The 23776-nt window shown below is 51.0% G+C and overlaps 1 protein-coding gene across 4 annotated transcripts in view; it reads right to left on the bottom strand.

Annotated features, from left to right (window-relative positions):
* The window catches only part of COL22A1 (collagen type XXII alpha 1 chain), a 214286-nt gene that overhangs the window by 100911 nt on the left and 89599 nt on the right, over positions 1-23776 (bottom strand). For all 4 annotated transcript variants that reach the window (XR_004315107.1, XM_032467724.1, XM_032467723.1 and 1 more), the window contains exons 17-23: positions 22608-22661; positions 20405-20449; positions 16171-16215; positions 15870-15899; positions 15547-15600; positions 11788-11841; positions 1766-1819 (exon numbers count right to left, since the gene is read on the bottom strand). Coding sequence is in view for 3 of the 4 variants with exons in the window: in XM_032467724.1 (XP_032323615.1) it covers positions 1766-1819; positions 11788-11841; positions 15547-15600; positions 15870-15899; positions 16171-16215; positions 20405-20449; positions 22608-22661 (336 nt within the window). In the remaining variant the exon portion in view is untranslated. The remainder of the gene's footprint in view (positions 1-1765; positions 1820-11787; positions 11842-15546; positions 15601-15869; positions 15900-16170; positions 16216-20404; positions 20450-22607; positions 22662-23776) is intronic.

Genomic DNA, 23776 nt, shown 5'->3' with positions numbered 1-23776 from the left:
ATTAACATCAAAATGCCACAGCGCACGTGGAAACTTTAGAAGACCGATAACGGCTTATTCTGTGCTATGGCCTGACAGGAACACGAAGGGCTGAAATGAAATCTGAGACTAGAGTGGGGTGGGGCGCCCATCACTCAGGGACCACTTCATCAGCCAGTGCAGAAAAGGCTGGTCTGGGGAGTTCAGTTAGCAGTGTCCTCCGGGAGAGTGCCTCCCTGACGCCGCAGGACAGCATGGCTACCACCACAGGGGCGCTGGCGTTGGGTGGAGGTGTCCAGGAACAGGTGGTGCCGAAGCTCAGCCTCTCCTGCAGCGCAGGGAGGGGCCAGTGGCTGAGCCCTAAGGAGCCACAACCAGGAGAGCAGGACGGCCCCGCTGCCTGGTGCTCACTGCGCCTCGGGGCCCTGTCACTGGGTCACATCCCCAACTTCTCTCTGACCTACAGTATCGCCCTCCCCTTTTATTTTTCTTGGTATTTGTCGCAAATGATGAAACTAAAGTTCAGAAGGTTAAGTAACCTGTCCCAGAGGCTCAGCCAGAAAGCGACAAGGGCTGGGACTCAGCGGGTCTCTGCCTAGAAACTGGGCTCCCTCCCCGCCCTGGGACTGTCTCCTGGAATTCACTGAGCCTCATCGAAGGCTGGCTGGGGAGGGAGGGGAGGGGAGCTCTGTCCACACCAGGGTGGAGGCGCACAGGGACGCAGCATTTACAAGTAAGGGACTGAGAGGGGCCAGGGCCGAGGTCGCCTGGGGATGGAGGGACGTGTCTGCTCAGCAGCTGGTGGTGGTGGCCCTGAGCGGGTCTCTCTGCATCTGGGAGTCTCACCCCCTCATCTGTGCAACTGGGACAGGGACCTGAGTCTGCCCATCTGGCGGGCTGGCTGTGGGGTCCACAGGGGACCACAGTGACAACCCACATGGAACTGTGTGGAAGGAGGAGCTGGACAAATTTTGAGGCCAGAGGAATTTCACTAGAGCTGAGCCTGAAAGATGGGTGAGGATGGGAGGAGGAGGGGGAAGGGGAGGAAGGGGGGAGGAGGGGGGAGTGGGAGGGGGTGGAGGAGGGAGGGCATCTTGGTGTGAGACAGCACCTGCCTCGGGACAGACCGTGACTGGGCTCCAGCCCCACGTCACAGACTGGAAACCGGGTCTGAGAGAAGGGAAGGGACGCAAGCAACGTCACAGTGTCTGTGAGAAGTCAGACTGAGACCAGAGCTTGGTCTCTTGATCCTAGACTAGTGACTGCCGTTTTGACTGTTCTGGCCCCTTGGCTGAGCCCCTCCCAATCTGAATTCATTGTCCAGCCACCTGCCGACACCCCTTAGGGCTGTGCGCTCCGGCCACATCGCAGGCCCATCCTCCCCTGTACCCTGCTGGGAAGGGCCCTCCTGCCGCCCCTGCCCGGCTGGGTGCACACAGTCTGACCGTGGGCTCCAGGTGCTGTGTGTCTCCCTCCCGGTGTCTCCACTGTTTCCCTTTCTTGCAACACTGGGTATCGCTTTTGTCACCACTCGTCTGGGTCTGGCCTCCTCTAGACCTAAACCCCTACAGGAGACCAAACAGTGGCCGCTGTGCCAGAGCCTGAGCTGGGAGGCAGGGGGAGCAAGGGACAAGGGCGGGCAAACGACCCACCAGATATTCTTTTTAATGCTTTGATGAGGTGACCGTGCAAGAGTCTGGTTACCAACCTGAGAACTGCTACTGAGCCTTCATTTAATCAGAGAAAGCAGCGTTGCTATGGAAGGGGATTTAAAGACAGTGGTTACCTGCGGCCCCAGCAGTCCAGGGGTTCCAGGAGGGCCCGTCTCACCTTTCTTCCCCTGAGGGCAAAAGAAGAAGCCAAAATTAACGGCCAAGACCAGCAGCGCCCAGCACCCGGCTAAGAGTACACCTCAGCGGAAACTCCGATTAACAGGCCATCCCCTCGGGGTGCCCTGCAGGGAAGCAGTGTGGGATCAGGGAAGAAGTCTGGGGTCACGGAGGTGCCCCCTGGATCCCAATTCTATAACTTGGGTGATTTTGGTAACACGTGGCCCCAAATTCAAAAAGTTCAGCAAACTTTACCCGAGAAAAAGGTCCTTATCCTGTCCCCTGCCATTCAGTCCCTTTCCCTGGAGGCAACCGATCCCACCAGATGGTTGGTTTTTCCAGCACTTTACGTTTAGGCAAGCTTTGCACACACGTATGCACACGTGTACACATATGTACACACGTGCACACACATTCTCTCCCTCTCCCCCTTTTCTCCTTTACGACCTGCAGCAAGTCAAACAGTCGGCTGATGAACTTTGCCTTTTTCACTTAACAGCTTCTCTGGGATGCATCCTGCATTCGCATGTGGACAGTCGGTCCATCCCTTTTCACAGCTACACAGTCTTCCTCATAAAGATAAAATGTGATCATTTCAACAGCCCCTACCCAGGGACAGGTAGGTTCTTTGGGCCATTTGCTCTTTTGCTGTTAAGACTCAGGCTGCCATGTGGGGTCCTCCTGTGGGGATGACCTGCCTCACTGAGCCTCAGGGTCTGTCCCTGTGAGCGGGGGTGAGGTGTGTGTGGCTTAGTTTAATTCACACAACACACGGCCTGTATTACAGGAGAATCTGAAGGACGGATGCCGGCCTGCTTGCTTTCTTCCTTACAGTGTCCTCATGAAGTCAAAGCGTTGCAATCAGAAATTCAAAGTAAAACAAGAATCTGAATAAGAATCACATTCCTTGAGGACCCATTTTGTGCCAAACCCTCTTTTTGGGTTTTCCCGCTTGTTCCTCTCATCTTTCCTCTGCAAGACGCCCCTGTGAGGCAGGTGTTCTCAGTCCCACCAGAAGGTGTGGGAACTGAGGTTCAGGACAAGGTCTCGCAAGTGACATAGCTGGCACCCGAGAGGTCGGAGGCCCCAGGTGACTGCGGACATGGTGGGCTCTGTGCTGACTCTGCAGGCAGCCGGGAGCATGGAGCAAGGCTGGTCAAACCTGTGATCGGTGCTCACCATCACCCACGCCCCCGGGGGCCCCCTCCTGGACCCCTGCAGGGCCCCCCAAACAGTCACCCTCCCTCACTTCCAGCCCAGGCATATCACTTCCCCCTACAGCAGCTAGAATTATATTCTCAACATACGCACCAGGTCACATCTCCTGTGCTCAAACACTGCGATACCACTCAGCTCACTAGAGCAAACACTAACGGTCCCCCACCTTCTTTCCAAGACCACCCCCAGGTCTTCTCGTCCATGGACTCCCTTCCTTTCCCTCACTCCAGCCACGCATTCATTCACACCTGCTCCACCCGGAGTCCAGAGCTGCACCCCGTGCCTCTCAAAGCTTTCCCCCCTCCCTTTCTACAGCCAAACCATGGGAGCCCAGCCTGCTCACATGCCCAGTCCCTTCCCTCCAGCCTGTCCTGGGCTAACCTGTGCTGGCAGGCTACTCCTCCATAAGGGTGAAGAAAGCTCTGTCCAAGTTATCTGCCACCTCCTTTTCCAAAAGACACATCTGAGCTGCTTTATTCAGAAACTGACAGACCACGCAATTCTGACACGCCTGTTTAGTCTGGTGTCCAGTGTCCACGCCACCATCCCCTAGGCAACAGCCCATGTGGGCTGCTTAGCTCGGCCCCAAAGACCCCCAAGGGCTCCTGGCCTCTGAGACTTTGCCCACGCCACCACCTCTGTCTGTAGCACCCAGCTCCATCTCAACCTTTCAGAGTCCCATCCCAGTCCAGTGCCACCTCTTCCATGAAGTCCTGAGATAGATTCCAGGTGTCACCAAACATATCTGAGATAGATTCCAGGTGTCACCAAAGAACTCATGAGTTAGTTACCAGGGATGGGGCATAAAGCTCTAAGTAAGTAGTTACGAGGACTTGGCCACTCGTGCGATCAAAGGAATTCTCTATGTTTTTTTCCCAACCCTTTCCTCTACAATATTGTAGGAAAGAGTTCTAAATCTGCAGTAGATAAGGAGGGGCAAGCCATTTAACTTGCCGGGTCTTTGTTTCCTCATGTGGAAAATTGTACTCAATGTAATTATCTGAAGATAGTGGTACAAAAAATTCACTGTTTGAGGAAGTGACTTATAAAGCATACAGAGCATCATGAAAATGTAATAGTTAGTGATGAGAATGAGAAGGAAGATGATGGAGGCTATGAAGAATAAACGGTATAGCAGAATTCTGGCTCCTGAGTCCCTGGAATGGGTGAGAGACCACACGTCAAGTAGATGTGGTTTCAAAACCACTACCTCCCAGCAGTGCCACAGAGATGACGTGAGATGATGCCCACAAAGTGCTCAGCACAAGGTCTGACACTGAGAAACGCATGATGGTGATGGTGGTGATGATGGTGATAGTGAAGGTGATGACGGCAATGCTGGTAGCAATGGTGTTGGTGGTGATGATTATGGTGGTGGTGATGATTATGGTGATTGTGATGATAGTAATGTTGGTGATGAAGCGGAGGTGATGATGGCGGTGATGGTGGTGATGGTAATGTTACTGGCTGTGACGGCGGTAGTACTTGGTGGACGTAGTAGCTCTAGAGGTGCTGGACAAAGCAGCAGCTGTACACCCTCTGCGTTCTGGATTTATACTTGGGTGTGGGGATTTGGAAGGTGCTGGCCAGAGTAAGTTCTGTAGCAATAAAGAACTGCTTTACTAACCATAAGCTTGTTTCTTGTCATTTTTCTTTTCTTCTCTTTTAAACTGCTACCCAACACAATGTCTGGATAAATGTCTGTAATTTATCACGAGGGCAGATTTTTCAAGCCATTCTGGATGCCAGGATGCTGAGCAAGACCAATATTTCCAAGACTGCCTATCTGCCCATGGAGAAGAGGGGAGCCTATAAATTCAAAACAGCAATTCCTTCCCAGCCAGGATGAGTTAGCACAGCCATGCGAGGGGCCATCATCAGGTAAAAGGATTGCTTGTGCAAGTGATTCTAATATGTGCCGTATGGTCTTTTTGCTCAGCTCCTGTTCTCCATGCCTCCAAATGTCAAACGTGATTATTTTCTACTGGTTAGAGCTGAAACCAGGTGCTCAGGGAAAACCTAGAGAGTCCTGAAATAAACTCGGGCTTCGTGCCATGATATGAATCAAACAGTAGCCTGCGATCCAAATGATGCTGCTACCATCTGGTAAAGCAGGCAAAGGCCAGAAAAAAGGCTTTGAAAATTGAAAAGTAAAACAAATTCAACCCAGGTTGCCACTGACAAAAGACTTCCGTGTTCCTCTCTCGCAGGTCCACCAGAAACGGGAGCTGATGGGCCTGGCTGCTCGCAGCTCCAAGGGCAGCAGCCAGAGCTTAACGTGACAGGTGTTCAGTGCGTCCGACAGAACGGGCGCTCTCAGTTACTAAGGGCCCTCCCTCTTCCTCGCCAAGGCTTCTGCTGAAAGGGCTGCTAGTGTCTGGCTTAGAACCGCACTGTGTACATGGACACACACACAAACACACACCATCTTAAAGCAAAAAGAGTGAAGTTCTGGAGCCAGGAGGACCTGAGTTCTAATCCCGGCCTCACCATTCATAGTCTGTGTGTCACTGGGGAATCCGGCTCATCCCTTCCATTCTTGGTATCCTCATTTGCACAATGGGATCAAGGCTGCCACATCTCATAGGTCCTTATAGGAATTAAGTGAGAAACTTACGTGAAAAAAAAGAGAGCTAAGTGCCTGCTATGCAATGATGATTCAACCAACGTTATTTCCTTCCTAACTTATTTAGTTCTATACATGTGGAGATAGGTTCTGTTTTTGAAATGTGTTTTTAAAGCCAAGGACACAATGGACACCAGGAGACACGGGGGTTGCTCTGTCTTCAGTGAGAAGGGGGACACCATGCTCCACAGGGTCACTTCTTCAGTTCTCAGCTTTTGATAAGAGAGAAGAGAAACCAAAAGATATTAAGAAAATTAAGATATTAAGGAAAGGAAGAGACTGTGCCCAGCCTGTGGGAAGGGCAGTGACAAATCCCTGAGTGACCTGGAGCCAGTAGGTCAGGTAATATTTCTGGACATTCAGTTTTTCACTGTGAGTCTTAAATTTGTCTCTGACTGTGAGAAAAATCTCACAGTCTCAGACATTCCTTCCATCATGACAAGTCTATAGTTTATACATTCCAAATTTTACATTCACTTTAAAGGCCTGACAGCATAGAGTTCTCTTAAGCAAAACTTCTTTTCCCCTCCTTTTTGTCCAGACGGGAAAGATGGTCTCTGGGCTATTTCAGGTGGGACCAGGGTACCAGAGTACCAGAGTAAGATAAAGGGAAAGTAAAAGTGAAGGAACAAAAGAAACCGAGTTTTGCTCTTTAAAATTGTGCCTTCTGGACATACAGACGACCAACAGCACAGGAGAAGGTGCTCAACATCCCTATCATCAGGGAGATGCAAAGCAAGACCTCGGGCAGATGCCACCTCACACTCGTTAAAACGGCTATGACCAAAACGACAAGGACAACAGGTGTCGGCGAGGATGTGGAGAAAAGGGAACCCTTGTACATGGCTGGTGGGGAGGTAAACTGGTGCGGCATGGAGGATCCCCCCCAAAACAGAACTACCACATGAGCCAGCAACCCCGACTCTGGGTGTTTACCCAAAGGAAACGAAAACACTAACCTGAAAAGGCATCTCCACCCCCCTGCTCCCTGCAGCACTACTGACAACAGCCAGGACGCGGCAGCCACCCAGGCGTCCGCAGACGCGACAGTGGATAAAGGAAACGTGGCATGCATGCAGTGGAGCCGCATGCAGCCACGAAAAGAAGGCCACCTCGCCATTCACACCACAGAGGAAACCTGAGGGCGTTACGCGAAGTGGAATACGCCAGAGAAAGGCAAATCCCATGGGATCTCACTAATAATGTGGAATCTAAAAAAAATAAAAAGGAACTCATAGATACAAAGCACAGACTGGTGGCTGACAGAGGAGGCAGGCGTAGGAGGTGGAAGAAACGGGTAAAGGTGGCGCAAAGGTTAAAGAAAAAGTCGGGCCTTCTGTGTTGGAGGACAGAGCCCCGGTGACCAGATGTGCAGTCCTCCCCACGCCACCCAAGTCCAGCCGCCCGGAGAGCAGCATTCGTGTGACCCTTGCACCCTAATTGTGAGACCCTCATTACCGCCATTATACGTTTATGCATATTTTATATGCTTATATATATTATTTTCGTATTTATTTTAATGTGTGTATAAAAATATATGCGTTCTAAGTGAGAGGCACTCCTCGAAGTGCTGCAAACACAAAAATACTGTTCTCACAGACTTACATTTTAGTGAAGAAAACAAAAATAAAACAAATTCTCAAGTAAGAAAAATAAAAGTCTTTCACAGAAAACCAGAATAGGCTGGTGTTAGAGTGACAGGTCTATTTTGGGGTGGGTGATTAGGGCACAGAGATTTTTTCTTTTTGAAAAACCAACCTCATGGAGGCTTTTGTGTGTCCAAGGGCCTCGGTGGCCTTGAGCCAGGCTGGTTCTACTTTAGAAAGTTCCAGGTCCAGATGCCACTGCAGCACTGCCCACTCCAGCTGAGAGACACTGCACCCAGACCAGGCTCTCCCCAGCGCCCCCCTCAGACAAGCAGGAGGAAACGACAACCTCAGGAACAGTTTCAGTACCTCCTCTGCCTCCGTCCAAGGCGGGGAACCCAGCCAGGCAGCGGGCGCCTAACATCCCCAGCGGGGGTGGGGGCCTGCATCTCCCAGGCTCTGCAGGACACAGATGGGGCGTAGGGTGCCGCGCTCCTGATCCTCCCTTTTCACTACGTCATCGTGGAAAAAGACCAGCTTCGTCCAAAATGAATGTACTCACTTTGCCAGGGACCGCACCACCTGCCTGCTGCTCATCTCTGAAACAAAGCACCCCTCTCCCACCCCATACTTCAGTCTCAGTGTCTCAGCTCCTGGGTCCCTGGGGCTGGTCATCGTCTTGTGCGCTCCCCGTCACAGCCTGAGTGCGCGCCCTGACATTAAGGAGCTCTTCAGAGTGACATTTCAATTGAAGGTGACGAGGAGGAGCCGGCAGATCACCATGAGGGAGGGAGAGAGAATTTTCTGAGTAAGTCATCATTCTGCTTCAGGTCTTCGTGACTCAGACAGAGGCTGCTTCTGAGCCCACACCAACATCACCGTCTGTCTCCGCTCTGTCGTTCCACAGAGAAAGCCACTGACTAGCAACACCCACCAGGTGGAAGAGCTCAAGTCAGGAGATCATCCGTGACAATGGAGGGACGAGCACCCCAGAGACACACGCGGTCACCGCCCTCCGTCCACTGCAGGAAGCAGGCCAAGAGCGCAGCTCTCCCCTGGGCTCCAGCACGCCCTGTACGCACACCCCCACCACCCGGCCTTGTGACTCCTGGCTCTCCACCCCCTGCTGGACGCTGGGTCTTCCAGGTGGCGGGCTCCGCCCCGTCCCCATGTCCTCTGCCTGATATACCTCCCGGTCTGGGATGGATGCCCCTCCCAGCGCTGCCCGGGCCTGGGCCCCACCCTTTCTCTTTGATCTCTGCCATCATCTCCCAATCCGGCTCCTCCCCCTGCAGTCTGTTCTCAACACGACAGCCAGATGGATGTGTTTAGAATGTAAGCCGGGCCACCACCACTTCTGCACCCCAAACCCTGCAGAGAACAAACTGCAACCAGGAACATGTGAGGCAGCCAGGGACACTGTGAACACAAAATGAGCTCACCGTGAAGCTTTCTCGTGGACTCAGGTGGGACGTGGGGATTACGCTTTCTTTCACGCCCCTTAGCTTTTAGGGGTATACACCGAAATACTTACAGACACAATGATGTGATAGTGTTTGGGACTGCTTCAAGCTGTCCTGGGGGTGGGTGGGGGTGGGGGTGGGTACAAATTACACCCCTTGGCCAGTGACTTGGTAAGTGTTGAAATGGGTTTGTGGTACATGGGCGTTTATTTCACTATTCTATTTTTGTATATGTGTTTTTCATAATAAAACATTTTTGAAAACGCTCAATAGCCCCACATTTCACTCCCAGGAAAAGCCAAAATCCTCACAATGGCCCACAAAGCCCAGCATGAATTGGCTCCCAGTTTCTCGGGCTTTGCCCCCGCCTGCTGGGCCCACGCCTGCTCTACCACACAGGGCTCTCTGCTCAGACACAGGAGCACACCTGCCTCAGGGCCTTGGCACCTGCTGTCTGTCTCCTCTGCCTGGTCTGCTCTCCCCATAAGGCCAGCTCCCTCACCTCCCCAGAATCCACTCAGATAGGACTATCTCAATAGGGCTCTCCTGCATCACTTACTTAAATGCCAATTATTATGTGTTTTTCCCTTGCCTGCCAGAATGTATGCATCTGGAAGGAAGGGATCTTTATTCTTCTCACTGAGGGATCCACTTACACAGAGCAACCCCTAACACCCCACAGATGCTGAAGAAATGTTTGTTGAATGAATGAATTTGTGGCAGGAAGGAAAAGGGAGGGGGAAAAAGATACAGGGATAGGCTCGTAGAAGAAAAACAGCAAAGACAAGAGAAGAAAAGAGAAACAGAGAAGGGAAAGGACGAGGAAGTGGTCCAGGGTCCCCAGCAGGATGCTGGCAGAGCCTGAACTAGAAGCTGTGTCCACGGCCCTTTTACTTAAGCAGATGCACTTCTGAGCTGGATAAAAGCGGATGGACACGAGCAGGTGTCCGGAGACAGGACATCCTTTCTGGGGGATTCGGGGAACTCCCTGATTCTGAATTACTCTCTGCAGTGACCCCCTCAATTCCTGCTGGCATCAACTCACTCCAGCAAGGCCGCCTCAAATGCCACCTTCCCTGTCCCCAGCCCTGCTGCCCTCTCTCCTCTCTCCACCCACAGGCTTCATGGTCCCCACTCAGGCACCCGGGGTATCCATTCACACGTCTCCAGTCCCCAGGCTGTGAGCTCCTGGTGGTTGAGGGCTTCATCTCAATTCCCGGAGCATCGAGCAGAGTGCCCGTGCTCCGTAAGGGCAGATGTGAGCTTTGCTGACAGACTGACGCACGGAAGGGAGGAAGGGAGGACAGAAGTCGGGCCCTTGAGAGACAAGGTTTGTGTGTGCGTCCTGGGGGTGCGTCCCCGAGAGGCAAGCGTGGCTGTGCTACCCCAGAGCCTGCCCTTCGAGGAAAAGGGGTGGGAGACCCAGGACTGCTGTGAGGTCTGGAGCTTAGCTGGGGCTCAAGGACTCGATAATACCACACCTACCCTGGCCCGCACCTCCTCTCCACCCTGGCTGCCTCTCTGGGTCCCCTCAGCTCCCCGCTCACGTCTCCAGTCTCAGTGGGTGTCCACTCCCCAGCCCCCACCACACGGGGGCGCGTGTTACTCCTAGGGTGAGAGGTGTTTCTGGGGAGGGCCACAGCCAGCCCTGGGGAACACATGAATCCCTTCTGAGGTGACAAGAAGCCACGGCCAAGGAAGCGTGGGCCTCGACAAGCAAGCTCCAGGCAAGGTATGTCCCCTCCCCTGCTTAGTAAGAGTCAATGAAATAAAGATTTTTAAAAACCTTCGCAGTCATTTTTGTATCAGGAGTCCACTCACCAGCTAACACCATACTCGGAACAACACTGGGAGCGGTTCAAGGGAAGATGAAATACGGGTCACCTAACCACCAATCACATGATGCACAAGGCTGCTGTTGTCTCTTAAGACCCTGCCTGAGCGTGCTGGGAGAATGAGGCCCATGACAGCCGCCACATCGTGCTGCCCACAACAGGCCAAGCCCCACACTGGGCACTTTTCCTCACAGCTCAGCCGGCAGGGATGTCTTCCCACTGACAAATTAACAGGCTCAGAGAGGCTGGGTGACTGGAAGGGTCACACTGCTGCTGAGAAGCAGAGCTAAGCTTCAGACCTGGGTGCATCTTGCTGCAAAGTCCAGGATCCTCACGCTTTACAGAGGAGCAGGCAACCCGGCTTTGACCCATCTGGTGGATGGGGACTTGGCGTCTGGGGCTGGTGATGCTCAGCGGGCGCTGACACACCCAAGGTCTCCTAGTGGGGTAAGTGACTTCTCCCACCCAGCTTCCCCTCATGACACCTTGCCATGCCCCAGCTAGCCTTCAAAGTAAGTGCCTCTTAGAGTCTTGAGAGTTCAAGATGGTTGTAGGATGCAGAGGTATCTGGAAACCAAAGGAGGACGTTCACTGGTGAATAAAGACAGGCTGAATTTTGTGCTGAGTCATAAAAGCAGGTCACCTGATTTCAGAGCTGAAGATGCACAGTGTGGTCAGAGAGTGTGCCCAACCCCCTTAGACAGCGTGAACCCACAGCAGATCTATGACACTGTCCATCTCACAATCTGGACTAAGACAAATGCTAATTAAATTAAACATGGTAAGAAATTATGATATTAAAAATAATACAGGTTTTTAAAATACCTAATAGCCTACAGGCAGACGTCTATTCTTTTGCTGCTATTTCTTTTTTCTCTTTCCTCAAGACTTAGCTCAAACATCACCTTTCAGGAAGCCCTAGCTAGCCCCCAGGTTGGGTCAGTTTCCCCTTCTCTGCGTTCTCTTGGTACTGGGCTTCCTTCTGCTGGGGCTCTGACCACACGGGGATGTGAGTTTCCGTACACCTGACTCATGGCAGACACAGACTCACCTCCAGGAGATGACCCAGGACTCAACTCAAGGCTGAACACAGAGTCCATCCTCAATCATCTTTGATGAACTCAATCAAATTCCAATATTCATTCCACTCTCATGAGACAGGCATCATCTGCTCTCTCTGAGCTGCTAAAATGGGGAGGGGGTGCAGTGTGGTTGAGTTGGGGCATCAGGAAGGAAAGACCATTTACTTACTCGGAGACCTTGCAAACCAGGAGGTCCGTCCTTGCCTTCCGGACCCGTAAGCCCCTTTAGGAGGAGGAGAAGGGGAAAAAAGGAGAGACAGATGATGGTAAATACAAAGTAAACACTGCAGGATATACTTTGCTCCCTCACTCTCACTGGATGGGAAAATACCATCCCATTCTATGGGGAAACTGGGAGGTCAAGGGGGAAAGCATCCTGCTCCCGCAAATCTGTAACACTTTAAAAACACGTGCGTCTATCTGATCTAATTAGGTATGCTTAGTGACCCAGATACAGGCACTGTCATCCGTGCTTCAAAGGTGAGTACAGTAAGGATCAAGTGCTCTGCATGAAGTGCACACGAAAGACAGGTCTGGAACCCAAGTGTCTTTAGCTCTAATCCTGGTGCCTTTTCCCCTACATCTTGCTGGCTTGGTGATAACTGGCTTGGGTTATCTGACTCTCAGTAAACACTGATATGCAAGATGACAGTCTGGACAAGTAGATGAAATTGTTTATGAAAGAGTAATTTCCATTAAGCAAGGAAAACTGGTGCAGGAAGGGGTCACACTGATCTAATTACAATCCTGCCCCCTAACCTGCCACTGTGTATCTGCTGTGTGAACTCAGACAAGTCCCTTGACATCCCTGAGCCTCAGTTAACTCAATACCCAAAGTGAGGATAATATACTGACCTACTGAGTGGCTGTGAGGACCGCATGAACCGTGGGTACAAACGCCCTGACACAGCACCTGGACCTCCTGACAGCGCCCTGATTTACACTCGGATGTATACTAATGTCACCTAGAACATGGCATGGAATGTGACTGGGAAAATGCAAAATTCAGCTCTAACTGTGACTCTATCACCAACTTTATGGGTGAATTTGGGCCAGAAATTCCCTCTCTGCACTTGAATTTCCTCATCTTCATTAAACATACAACAGCTACCATTGCCAAGTTTTGCATAATTATTAAGTATTGCAACTGCACTTAGGTTTAATGTCTTTTCTCTTAATAACAGCATAAAAATGAATACATGTATGAACAAACTGCAGTAATTAAAGGTTTAAATCTCCCTTCCTCACAAGGATTATTCCAGTGAGCTTGGGGCACACATACAAGGGAAGACTGTGCGAGGTGAGTTTGCATTAAGCATCAAGAAATGCCTTGCATTTGATCTGCCCAGCTGGCCTTTCTTCCTTACTCTCAAGCAGACATTTATAAAGCTACCAGAACCTGCTTTATCTTGGGGAAAGAATGAAAAGATGCCTGCTTCCTCCACAACTCCAGCATTTGGATGCATCTGGATGCTCCACGCTGTTTCCATTTCGAGAATGGGACACATTTTCCTCTCCCTGGGATTGCTAAACACAAACTCAAAATTTTCCATTCTCAACAGAAGCCACTGAAGCCAGGTTCTCGATTTGATGCAACCCAATGAATATTTAGGGAGCGACTACTCTGCAGAAAGCCCTGAGCTAGGTGCTGCTGGGGATTTAAAAAAAAAACAAAAAGAGGCAGAAATAACAATTGATATCAGTATTGGGCTTACTAAGGCTTCGAGAACAGTGCTTTCTGTATCAACTCACTTAACCCTCACAGCACGTTTATGTAGGAGATGATGTTGATGATGATGACCTCCAAGTAAGGAATAAAGCAGAAGAGGACACAACAGCTAGAGTGATGTCATCAAAGACCCAAAGCTACTTGGTGGATGAAATGGGACATGAAACCAGATGTTCTGGCTCCTGGCCCCAAGTGTCTTCTGTGGCCATATCGCTCGTTATGAGCTCATACTGCAGTCAGGTCTCACTCGATGTCCCTCCTGAATACCTGTTGCGGGGCCACTCCTCCATAAGCAGGTATTAAGTTCCCACCGTGTGATAAACCCTGTGGATTTAGAGACGGGAGAGACACTGGCCTTGGCCTTAAGAACCTTACAGCCCTGGCCTCTCATCAGAGTCCCCCACTTCCCACAAGGTCTTAGGTAGGCTGTTGGGGTTTTGAACTCCTTCCAAGGGACTTTCATCCTCAACACCATGTATGGCACTAAATCCCGTTCTATCAAGAGCATCTAGCCCAGAGGCCATCTTCAGGACCCTGGACAGCTCCACCGTGATGTAGGGTTGGCATAGTCTGCTGTTTCAATGTACTGCGGGCTCAGGACCCTCTCCTTATCCTGTACAATGGGCTGCAGGAGTGACACACGCAGAGAACTGTCATTAATCACCTACAGGTTTCAAGTGTTTACTCACTATGATTTCTTTTCCATACTTCTTTCATTAAACTATGAGATCAGTCCATGAGCTCCCATCCCTGTATCTCCAGTCTTAATATCTCACTTGATATAAAGTAGGTGACTACAAATGTTTGAAGTTTCTCTCACTCCATCATTCACCATAATAAATTTACATAAAGGGGAGGGCTGCCCATTATTACATTTCAGATCCCAGAGAGACAGGTCAAGGGCTGGGCACTGTTACGTTCTTATTCCTTAGTGGGAGACATGAAGTAAAGTAATTCTCCTTTGTATGTCTCAGAGGAGGTATTGCTGCCTGATGCACTCAGGGGTGAAACGAGCTTGGGCTGGACAGTCAAGACAAATCTGAGTTCCAAGCTCAGTTCTGCTTCTTAGCTGTGTGACCGTGTGCAAGCTACTTAACACCTGTGTACCAACGTCTTCACTGGCAGAAGAAGAAAAATAACTTCACCCTTGCAAACGAAATATGCATATGTGTGCATATAAAATATACTACAGCACAGTCAGTACTTGCCAGTCGTGGATCTGAAATACACGTGCATCTATGCATGGAGAGGTAAATACTGAGAGCACCGTGTGTCATCTACTTTAAATTTCTCAACATTGTAGTAATGGCAGAGAGCTCTGGAAACCAAGCTATGGGAAGGCTAAGCAAGGTATCTAAGGTTACAGAGACAGGAGCTAGCTTCTTCTGACACAAACTTTTTGAAATTATTCTAATTCTACTGGAATGAAACATCTTCCAAGTTTCTTCTAGTCTCACCCCAGCAAATCCATGCACATTTATCCTCATGAGGAAAGGGCCTCGCTGGCTTAATGTAACTCTGACTTGCGGACATTTCAAAATAAGAGTTGCCTTATTTTCTTCAGTAAAATGCAGTAACTTGAAAGAAGCAGTGGCATGTTTCCAGGAAGAGCACGGTTCAATGACTGATCTCCGGACTTTGCTGTACTCTTATTAACTATTCCTGGCATCTGAACTCACATCAAACATGATCACAGAGTCCCTTTGAATAGCCTCTTCCCAAATGGTTATTTACACATCGTTAAATTCTTAACAGAGGGAGAAACCAAAGGCTGAAGTGTTTGGAGCCACCACAAAGTCAGTGTTCACCAGAGACACGGGAAAACCAATGTGCACTGGCAATGAGTCAGCTGGCACTGAAGTGTCCAACGTTTTTATTCCATTTTATCCAAAAAGGAACTACGGCACCAGACTGAACACCAGCAACCCCAACCCTGGCCTGTCTGGGGCTGGGGGCTCTGGGGGCAGGCTGCCCGGGCTTCAGTGCGGCTTCCACACTTGCTAACAGCCTTGCCTGTGCCAGGGAGCTCAGTCCTCAAGGCTCAGCTTCCCCCTGTGCTAGATGTGGACGACACCCCGTTCACTCGGGCTGACGGGATGAGCTTCCCAAATGACACAGCGCTCATCGGCAAGAACGGCTACTATTTTTCAGACCCAGAGGTCTTCAGAGCAGACCCAGGGCTGGGCAGGGATGACTTACCGGAGCTCCTGGCGGCCCAGGTGGGCCCTGGTGACCTCGTGGTCCTGGGGCACCCTGGTAACACAAGCCAAACCCGCATTAGCCACGACTCCCCCTCCACGTGACCCGGGCCACCCCCATGACCCTCTGCTGACTCCGAGTTTCCTCCCAGAGTTCTGAACAGGGACCCAGAGACACAGGGTGGGGATCTGGCAGAAAGTCAGCTTGGCCCATCTCTGCAAGGCCCCATCTGAGCTCAGCAAGCAGTTTCACCCCCATGGCCATGGCCTTTCTATTTCTGCTCCCACCCGAAAGCCCCACGAGAGGACCCACTTGCCTCTTACCTGCTCACCCTTCAGGCCCTCTCTCTGCACCTGAGGGACAAACCAGATGTCAGCAAAGGTGGTGGCATTTTCTTAACAGGCAAGCTCTCTCCACTCCATTCAGGGTATTTACACAGCATGCTGTAAGGCAGCCATTTCCGACTTTTCTCTGATTTTATCCCATTTTTAGCATGCAAAGCCTTGAATCCAGCTCCTGTCCTCCGAAGAGTTCCACCTCCTTCTTAGGGGCAAGGACTCTCCCAACTACACAACTACATCAGTGCTTGCGTCCACAGTTCCACCCACCGGTGACTTCACTTACCACAGCGCCCGGCACACCAGGAGGTCCTGCGGGCCCCACAGCCCCCTGCGGAGACATGACAAACACTGCAACAGAGTGAACCTTTGCCACCTTCTCCTGCTGTTCCCCACCCCTTCGAGGCCCTTGCTTACTCATGCAAGTCCTCAGGACCACTTCCGTCTGAGCTCCACCACACACGCCATCACGCCCGGTCTTACTGCCTTCCTGTAACCGGCTCAAATTCTCTTTATCTAATTCTTATCTCTGCGTCAAGATCGCAGGAGCCTTGTTTTCTCTTAGGTGCCTCTCCAGCCGGGTGCCTCAATTTGACTGGTGCTTTTCACAGCTTTCTGCTCAAGAGCATCCCTCGGTCCCCTGTTCAGTGGGCGCCTGCTTGCACCAGCGCTGCATTAGGTGCAGCAGGAGCAGGGGTTAGCGCTCACAGAGCAGCCGCTGAGCCGAGTCCGTGGTTCAGCACGTGGTCAGCGTTCATGTTAAATGAGTAACACAAATGCTGTGATGCCCCCTGCCCCTTTTCAGCAGGTCGTGACACACAAAAGGCTTGTTCTCTGTCTCCTTCTCTTTATCACCTGGTCATCAGGGCTCTGATGGCTGTGGCTGGGTCAGATTTTCCGGAGTGTGGGTTCACCTGGGGCGTATTTTTTGACCGTGGCAACAGAAAAGCCTCCACTGCTATTACTCCAGTGCCTCAGAGCTGAGACAAGGACACTGCCTGGGGCCAACGTCCCCACACATGGCTTAGAGTTGTAACTCCTCATTCTCCCTAGAGGCTTGCTCAGGGAGCACAGGACGCATTCACAAACTACCCCTGAATAAGCTGGCAAAGAGTAGACGAGTCGCTGAATAAACAGCAAAGCGAGCTGTTAGCTCCTAAGGCTCAGAAGGAAGAATAAATGACTCAAGGCACATCTGTCGCCCCCACGGCACCCGAGGCTCTGGTTTCTGGACGGAGCGTTTTCTCTGACACCAAAACTGACATCTCATTCACAATTCTGATGCTCCCACTGCTGCCCAAGGTTGGAAAACTCACATCTTTACGTAGCATCAGGTGCCTCCCTAAAATCTCAATTAGTAATGTTTCTTTTTTTCAAATAGACCTTACTTTTTAGAGCAGTTTTAGCCACACAGCAAAGTTGCGTGGAAAGTACCGAGTGGATAACCAGAGTCAATTTTCCCCGCCAACCCTTCCTTCCTGTGTTGCACATGCAATGACCAAGCCCTGCCTCAGAAACATGTTTGTGTTCCAGCTTTCCCCTGCATGGCACCACCGCCCACACACACACACACGTGCACACATATGCTCATGGGTTGCATTTTTTTACCATTCTCTATCCTCTCCAGACACTTCCACGGCGTGTATGCATGCCCAGCTCCATGCACACAGAGCCCAGCTTGGCTATCTCATCTCCATTTCTCACTGTGACTTGGGGTGTGGCTCTCACATGTAAATTTACACATAAATGAGAGAGTTGTGTGTGGCTGAATAATGAGGTTCATAACTTGGAGGTTCACAACTGCATCTTTCCTTTTTTATTTACACCATGCTTCATTATTACATTTATTTTGTTATTTCCTTGTTGCATTTCTCATTATTATTATTACATCACAAAAGTGAATTTCAATAATAGTTATGAAATCAATTAATCAACGCATGTTTTCTCACCTGCACAGGTAATGTTACAGACTGCGAGATCAAATGCCCTGAAGTATTAACTCATTATTAAGGATAACCAAGATCCTCCAGTCCGTCCATAATAATCATGTGCATACAGCTGATAGACATTGCACCATTTTTATCTGCCAGGCCTTGTTCCAAGGACTTGAAGTGGGTTCAATATTTTCCTCTCAGATACTATCCTATCTTAGAGATGAGGAAACTGAGGCACAGAGATGTTCAAGGTCAAAAAGCCAGGAAGTGACAAATCGTCTGTCCCTGAATCATTCTTTCCACTATGTGGGTGTCACATTTTTGCAAAAATCTGTTTTATCCATTGTGCTAGGTCAGCCTCCCAGGTGGCCCCCAGTGGCCTCCCTCCTGGCATTCACACCCTGTGCAGTGACCCCCTGAGTGTACCCATGTGACTATGTGGCCAACAGCATGCAGCAGAAGTGATGGTGTGCATGTCTAAGATGGAGTTATAAACATGACTGTGGGTTCCACTGTGGAACCGCCCACCCAGCCCTGGCCCCAGACCACTCACCACACACTCTAGGGGAGGCAATTTCCACTTCTGTGAGCAGCCCCACGGAGAGGCCCATGTACTCAGGCCGACAGCCTCCAACGACCCTGTTAATGAGCCTGAAAGCGGCTTCTTCAGCAGAGACAAGTACATCCTGGTGGCCACCTGACTACAGCCGCATGTAAGACCCTGAGACAGACAGGCCCAGCCGTCCTGGTCTTAGATTCCTGGCCCTCAGAAGCTGGGTGAGACAACCCGTTGTTTCACACCTCTCAGGTTCAGGATGATTTGTTATGCAGCAGGAGGTAACTAATACAACCATGGGGTCAATCCATTAAAACTCTAAGTACAGTTTAAGTAGAGAATCCCCTGATACTGAGGCCTGCGGTGCAACATCGCATGGGCAGTTAAGGTCTACAGCCACTGTGGCATCTCGAACACACCACTTTTCTGGGCCTCTGTTCTCACATCTGTAAAGGGAGGGGGATTTAAAAGACCAGCTCTATGGTTCCAATGACTTTCTCAAATTGCAAAGTATCTAAGACCTGCCCCAGCGATGTTCCCTCGGGATGAGTGGAGAGGCGTCATAGCACCAGAGAACCGCTCGTTTCTGCGCTATTCCAAAGAACGACCCGATCACACGTGACCCGTCCCCCGTCTTCCCCCTTCTGCTGCACTCAAGTTTCCTAAACCATGAGAACTCAGCTGTTTCCCAACCAGGAGGGGCCAAAAACCTCTACAAGTGAGGTGGAAGCTTGGAATTTATAATAGACACACCCAGACAGGCAGTAGCAGGAAAGAGCTGTCACCTGGATCCAAACCTTCATTCGCTCTTAGTGACTTGAAATAAAGGACTTATTTTAGGATTTAGCACCCCGTTAAGGGGCTGCAAGAATACATTAGAACCCTGACAGCAGGGTAAGATAACAATGTAAATCTAAAAGTACCGAGACAGAGAGAGAATAATTAACTCAGCTAGAACTGAACTGACCGAGCAAGCTGGGAAGATACCAACATTCTCCAGCCATCGTTCCTAAACGGAGGCTCTTAGAGCCCGCAGGTCTATTTATTTACTTGTAACCTACCCCCGTTGCTTCTGTAAGGAGTTCAGCAGTCTTCTTCTTTCCTTGTTTTCAGCTCGTGCTGAAGACTAGTCTGAGTTGGGCACTGCCCTCCCCCAAACTCTGCAGTGTGACGCTGAGCAGCAGGGACACGCTCTGGTCTCGCCCTCCTTGGCTGAGCGGGACTCCTGCTCTCCCGGCCCCGCCCCAGCGGTTTTCAAACCCCAAGTCTGACGTCTTCCCTAAGGGCCTGTCTGAGCATCTGGGGGAGACTCTTTCTCCTGTCCTCAAACACAGGGCTGTCTCCCATCAGCCCTCCTACAGTCGTCCAGGACACACCACACCAGCTTAGCTTCCCTCCGTCACCCTGAGCGCCCGGACGGGTATCCTCGTCACATACGTTTTCACAGCGCGTCATAATTTGCAAAAAGAAAAAAAAGTTCACACACAGTTCTTTCAGTCGGGATACAGAAATTCTAAGCAGCAAATTCACTGACTTAAGCCTTGCTGGAAAAAAATGCTCTAAAATAGATGACCAGCAGGCTGAGATACAACCTTCATTTTGCTTATGAAATAGTTAGCACATTTTCAGGATTATAATTCTGGTAAAAAAAAATTTAAATGTTGCAATGGAAAGAGAAGGAGAAAAGGAGGACGAGGGAAGGGCATTTGTAAGATTTTTTTTGTATTTGTTCCCAGCCTTAGTCCAAAAAGCAATTTAAGTAGCACAAGATTTTAATATGTCTGGATAGTATATAATAGGGATTTTTGTTTGTTTTTTAATGGATTTTTAATCTTAAAGAAAAAACATGCTTTAGTGCAACAACCAGAAACTTCTTGTTAGCTGACTCCTGGTGCCTAACTCGTCACTCTGCCTTCACTCTGTTCCCCAAACTGCAGCCTGCGCCCCCCAACAACACACACACCAGCCCTGACTGCTCAGCTCACACACCTGCTCGTCCAGAGCCCCCTCCCACCCAGGGCCTGGCTTACCTTCTCTCCCTGGGGCCCTGGCACGCCGGGAGGGCCGGGTCTTCCCTGGAGGGAAGAAAGGCAAGGTCAGGGGCAGTGAGCGGAGAAGGCAGGGGTTGAGGGCGACGCACCTCCAACTGCAACAAGGCTTCTCCCCAGAAGACACAGTCCGCCTTGGACAAGACTTCCCAGACTGTGCTTATGGCTAGAAAGTTCTTCCTCAGCTAACCTGCCACCACCATCTCCCTGTGGTCCCCTCTGGACTCACACTGGCACTGGAGTGGAGAGCGCATTCTGACCCAGCGAAGGACCCTTCCTGAGGGACGTGAGGGACACATTGGAGACACTCTGGGAAGGAGGCTGGAAGAAAGCAGCCGAGAGCTGCTCAGAGCCGGGGGAGCGCGGAGGGCCATGCCTGTGGTGCCACATGGAGCCCTCAGGGCGCGCTGGGGCCCAGAGCCTCCGTGGCTGAGAAGGCAGGAAGGGCTGCCTGGACTCTGGATCAGGAGGCGGTAATCAGGCAGGGACAACCAAGGTCCCAGCAGGCTGGCACAGCGACGCCCAAGTCGCACCTAATCCTCTTCGGTGTTCCCACAGGGAGGCCTTCCAGGAGCAGCTCCGACGAGCCCGGGCATTTAAAGCTCCACTGGAGCGGGAAGTAAGGAGGGGCCCAGGGGCCACCCCTCCCTGGGGGCCCTCCTGTGGGTCGCCTCCTGGAAGTGGGGAGGGATTGGAGGGCAGCTGGACGACCAGAGGTAACCCTGGTGATTAGTGCTTTTCGCAGGGATTCACCTAGAGGCACGAGGAGAGACGCATTCGGAGACACAGGAGTCCTCTCGCTTCTCTCTTACTGCAAACAGCAGAGATCTGGACAGAAGCTACATGTCCCGCCACAGGAGAAGGCGCTCCGTGGCTCTCACTTGGCCTGGCCTTCTGCGAACCCTCCGCCCGCCTTCAGGCCGTCAGGACTGCACCCATTTGCTCGTTGACTGCTTTTCGGCTACTCTTTTGTGGAAGGGGCGTTTCTTTCTTGGCCATCGTCACCATGTGGGCATTTCCAGGGCTAACAGCCAGGACTGGCACAGAGACGGCCCACAGTGAATCAGCAAAAGTGAATAAACTGTGGCACATTCATACCATCGAGCACTAACTGGTCATCCGGGTCACACCGTTGGAGAACAGTTAAGAAAACAGTTACATGTTTACGATGTAGGGTTAAAGGAAGGGGGCAAGATGGGAAAGGTATGATTCTAATTTGTTAAATCACAATAAATATAAACCAAGATGTTATTTTGGGTGATGGGATTAACCATAAATTTAACTTATATTAATATAGTATGTTAAAGTTAGTGTATTTATTATAATGAATTCATGTATCAAATATAATTTGTGTATTTAATCAATTCATCATCTATCTACTAATAATATAAGTATATTCATCGATATGTTGATGTGTTAAGCTATATTATACAAATAAACATTTTTCTAAATGGTCTTCAAGTAGATGTATAATTTTCGGCTTTATTTAGTTTTAACCATTTGAACATTTAAATTTGGTTATTTTGGGCACAGTATGTTAACATAGTTCACAACTTAAGTGCATAAAAATTTCCTTCCCGTCCCATCCATCAGCCACTGCGGGTCCCGTCTCGGAGGCAACCAAGGAAGCAAGTTACTAGTTTCCTGACTGTCCTTCCAAAGACAGCCCACGTCTCTATGAGGCACAGATGCAGCTTCCACACCGTTGTACGCATGCCTTTATTTCCCAGTTAACAATACACCTTGCAGAACATCCACATCATGTGTTAGGAGTTCCTTGGATTCCCACAGCTTCGTGCTTTTCTCCTGTATCTATACACTGGATTCATTCAACTGATTCCATACTGATGAGCGTCTGGGCTGTTTGCAACCTTTCACTCTCAGGGACAGGACTGCAGTGAACACGTCACTTTGAACACATGCATGTCACCCACGGCCCTCATGGTAACGATCACATGTCATGTTACTGAGGTTATTTTTAGAATGGATTCAAGGTGTTCTCTGGGAACACTGGCCTTGAGGAGTCCTGTGGGAACGTAAGCCGAGGGCTGGTGGCTAAGTCTCCTGGAGCCCCCAGCTAAGCAGGACAAAGACAGGGGTGCCCAGGCCTTATGAGTTCTGTGTGAGGCCCCAGTCCACTCTGTCCGCCAAAGAAACCCAGCCCACTGGAGCCAATGCTGCCTACCTGCTCTCCGGTCTCCCCCTGCTTCCCGGGGAATCCGTCCAGACCTCGCTCCCCCTGGAAAAAGAAGGAAAAAGAAGAAATGAGGAACAGAGGGACATCCCCATGGTCAATGGCATAAAAAGGAAGTGTAAACAGAGGCCCCGGGCGCCGGATCATGCTCCACTCTCCACCAGAGACCTTCGGATACAGGACAGCCAGACACACACGGCCTGGAGTTTGTGTCCTGGGGGTCAAGGAGCATAAGTGAAAGGTCAGGGAAACCACATTCCTACCTCTGCCCTTCATTTCACAAACCTTGACTGAGGGGAGACCATGAAAGCAATGGCTGCACGGGGCCTGCAATGCAGTTCATCAAGCGGCCGGGACGTTTTACTCACCGTTCATCCACCCAGTGAGTAGGTAATGAACATCCAGTGCGAACCCAGGGCCGGGAGTAGACCTCAGCGTTCACTGTTGGCTAACGGCAGGCTCTCATCCAGGCAACCACCCAGCCTCCACCCACCAGCTATGTTCAGACAGATCTGGGTTTGAATCTCTCATCAGCTGTGGAATCTTGGGCAAATCCCTCGACCTCTCTGAGATGTGTCTGTTGACTGTTTCCTGGGGATGAAAACCATCCCTTCCTCGGGCAAGTGGCAAAGCCACAGCCTTGACCCGCTGTTTGGGAGACTTTCCCAGGTGACGGAGCCCTGGGGCGCCTGCCCTCTGCTGCACTAGGTCACCTGGATCTGACAGTCAAGGTCCTGGAGAGGCTGGGGGCCTGTATCCACCTCATCTTGACACGTCCTGGCTGTGTCCACACTACTGTCCTTTGCTTTGGTTCCCACACCTCCCATTCACCAGTTCTCCCTCCTGGGGGGTCTGGTCTGAGGACCCGGACTGATGAAGGACTAGGCCGTGCCTTCAAGGTCCCAGAGCTCAGTCCTCACCAGACCCGCCACCTTCAGCCCAGGAGCTGGCCTGCAACAGGCACAGTGCAACAGCAGGTGCTTGAGGGACCCTGGATGCCTGGAGGCCTGTTCTGAACCCCAGGCAAGGGCAGCATGGGCCTGGGTCTCTATGCCCTCAGGGGCCGGTCAGGCCAGAATGCCGCACACCCAGGCCTCCGGGCAGAAGCAAGGGCGAGCCCGCCACGCACTCTGGACACAGAGGCCGGGCGACACTCGTGC

The sequence above is a fragment of the Camelus ferus genome, chromosome 25 (assembly GCF_009834535.1).
Source record: "Camelus ferus isolate YT-003-E chromosome 25, BCGSAC_Cfer_1.0, whole genome shotgun sequence".
In the NCBI taxonomy this organism is placed as follows: Eukaryota; Metazoa; Chordata; class Mammalia; order Artiodactyla; family Camelidae; genus Camelus; species Camelus ferus.
This window is presented reverse-complemented; position numbering and strand designations above follow the sequence as displayed.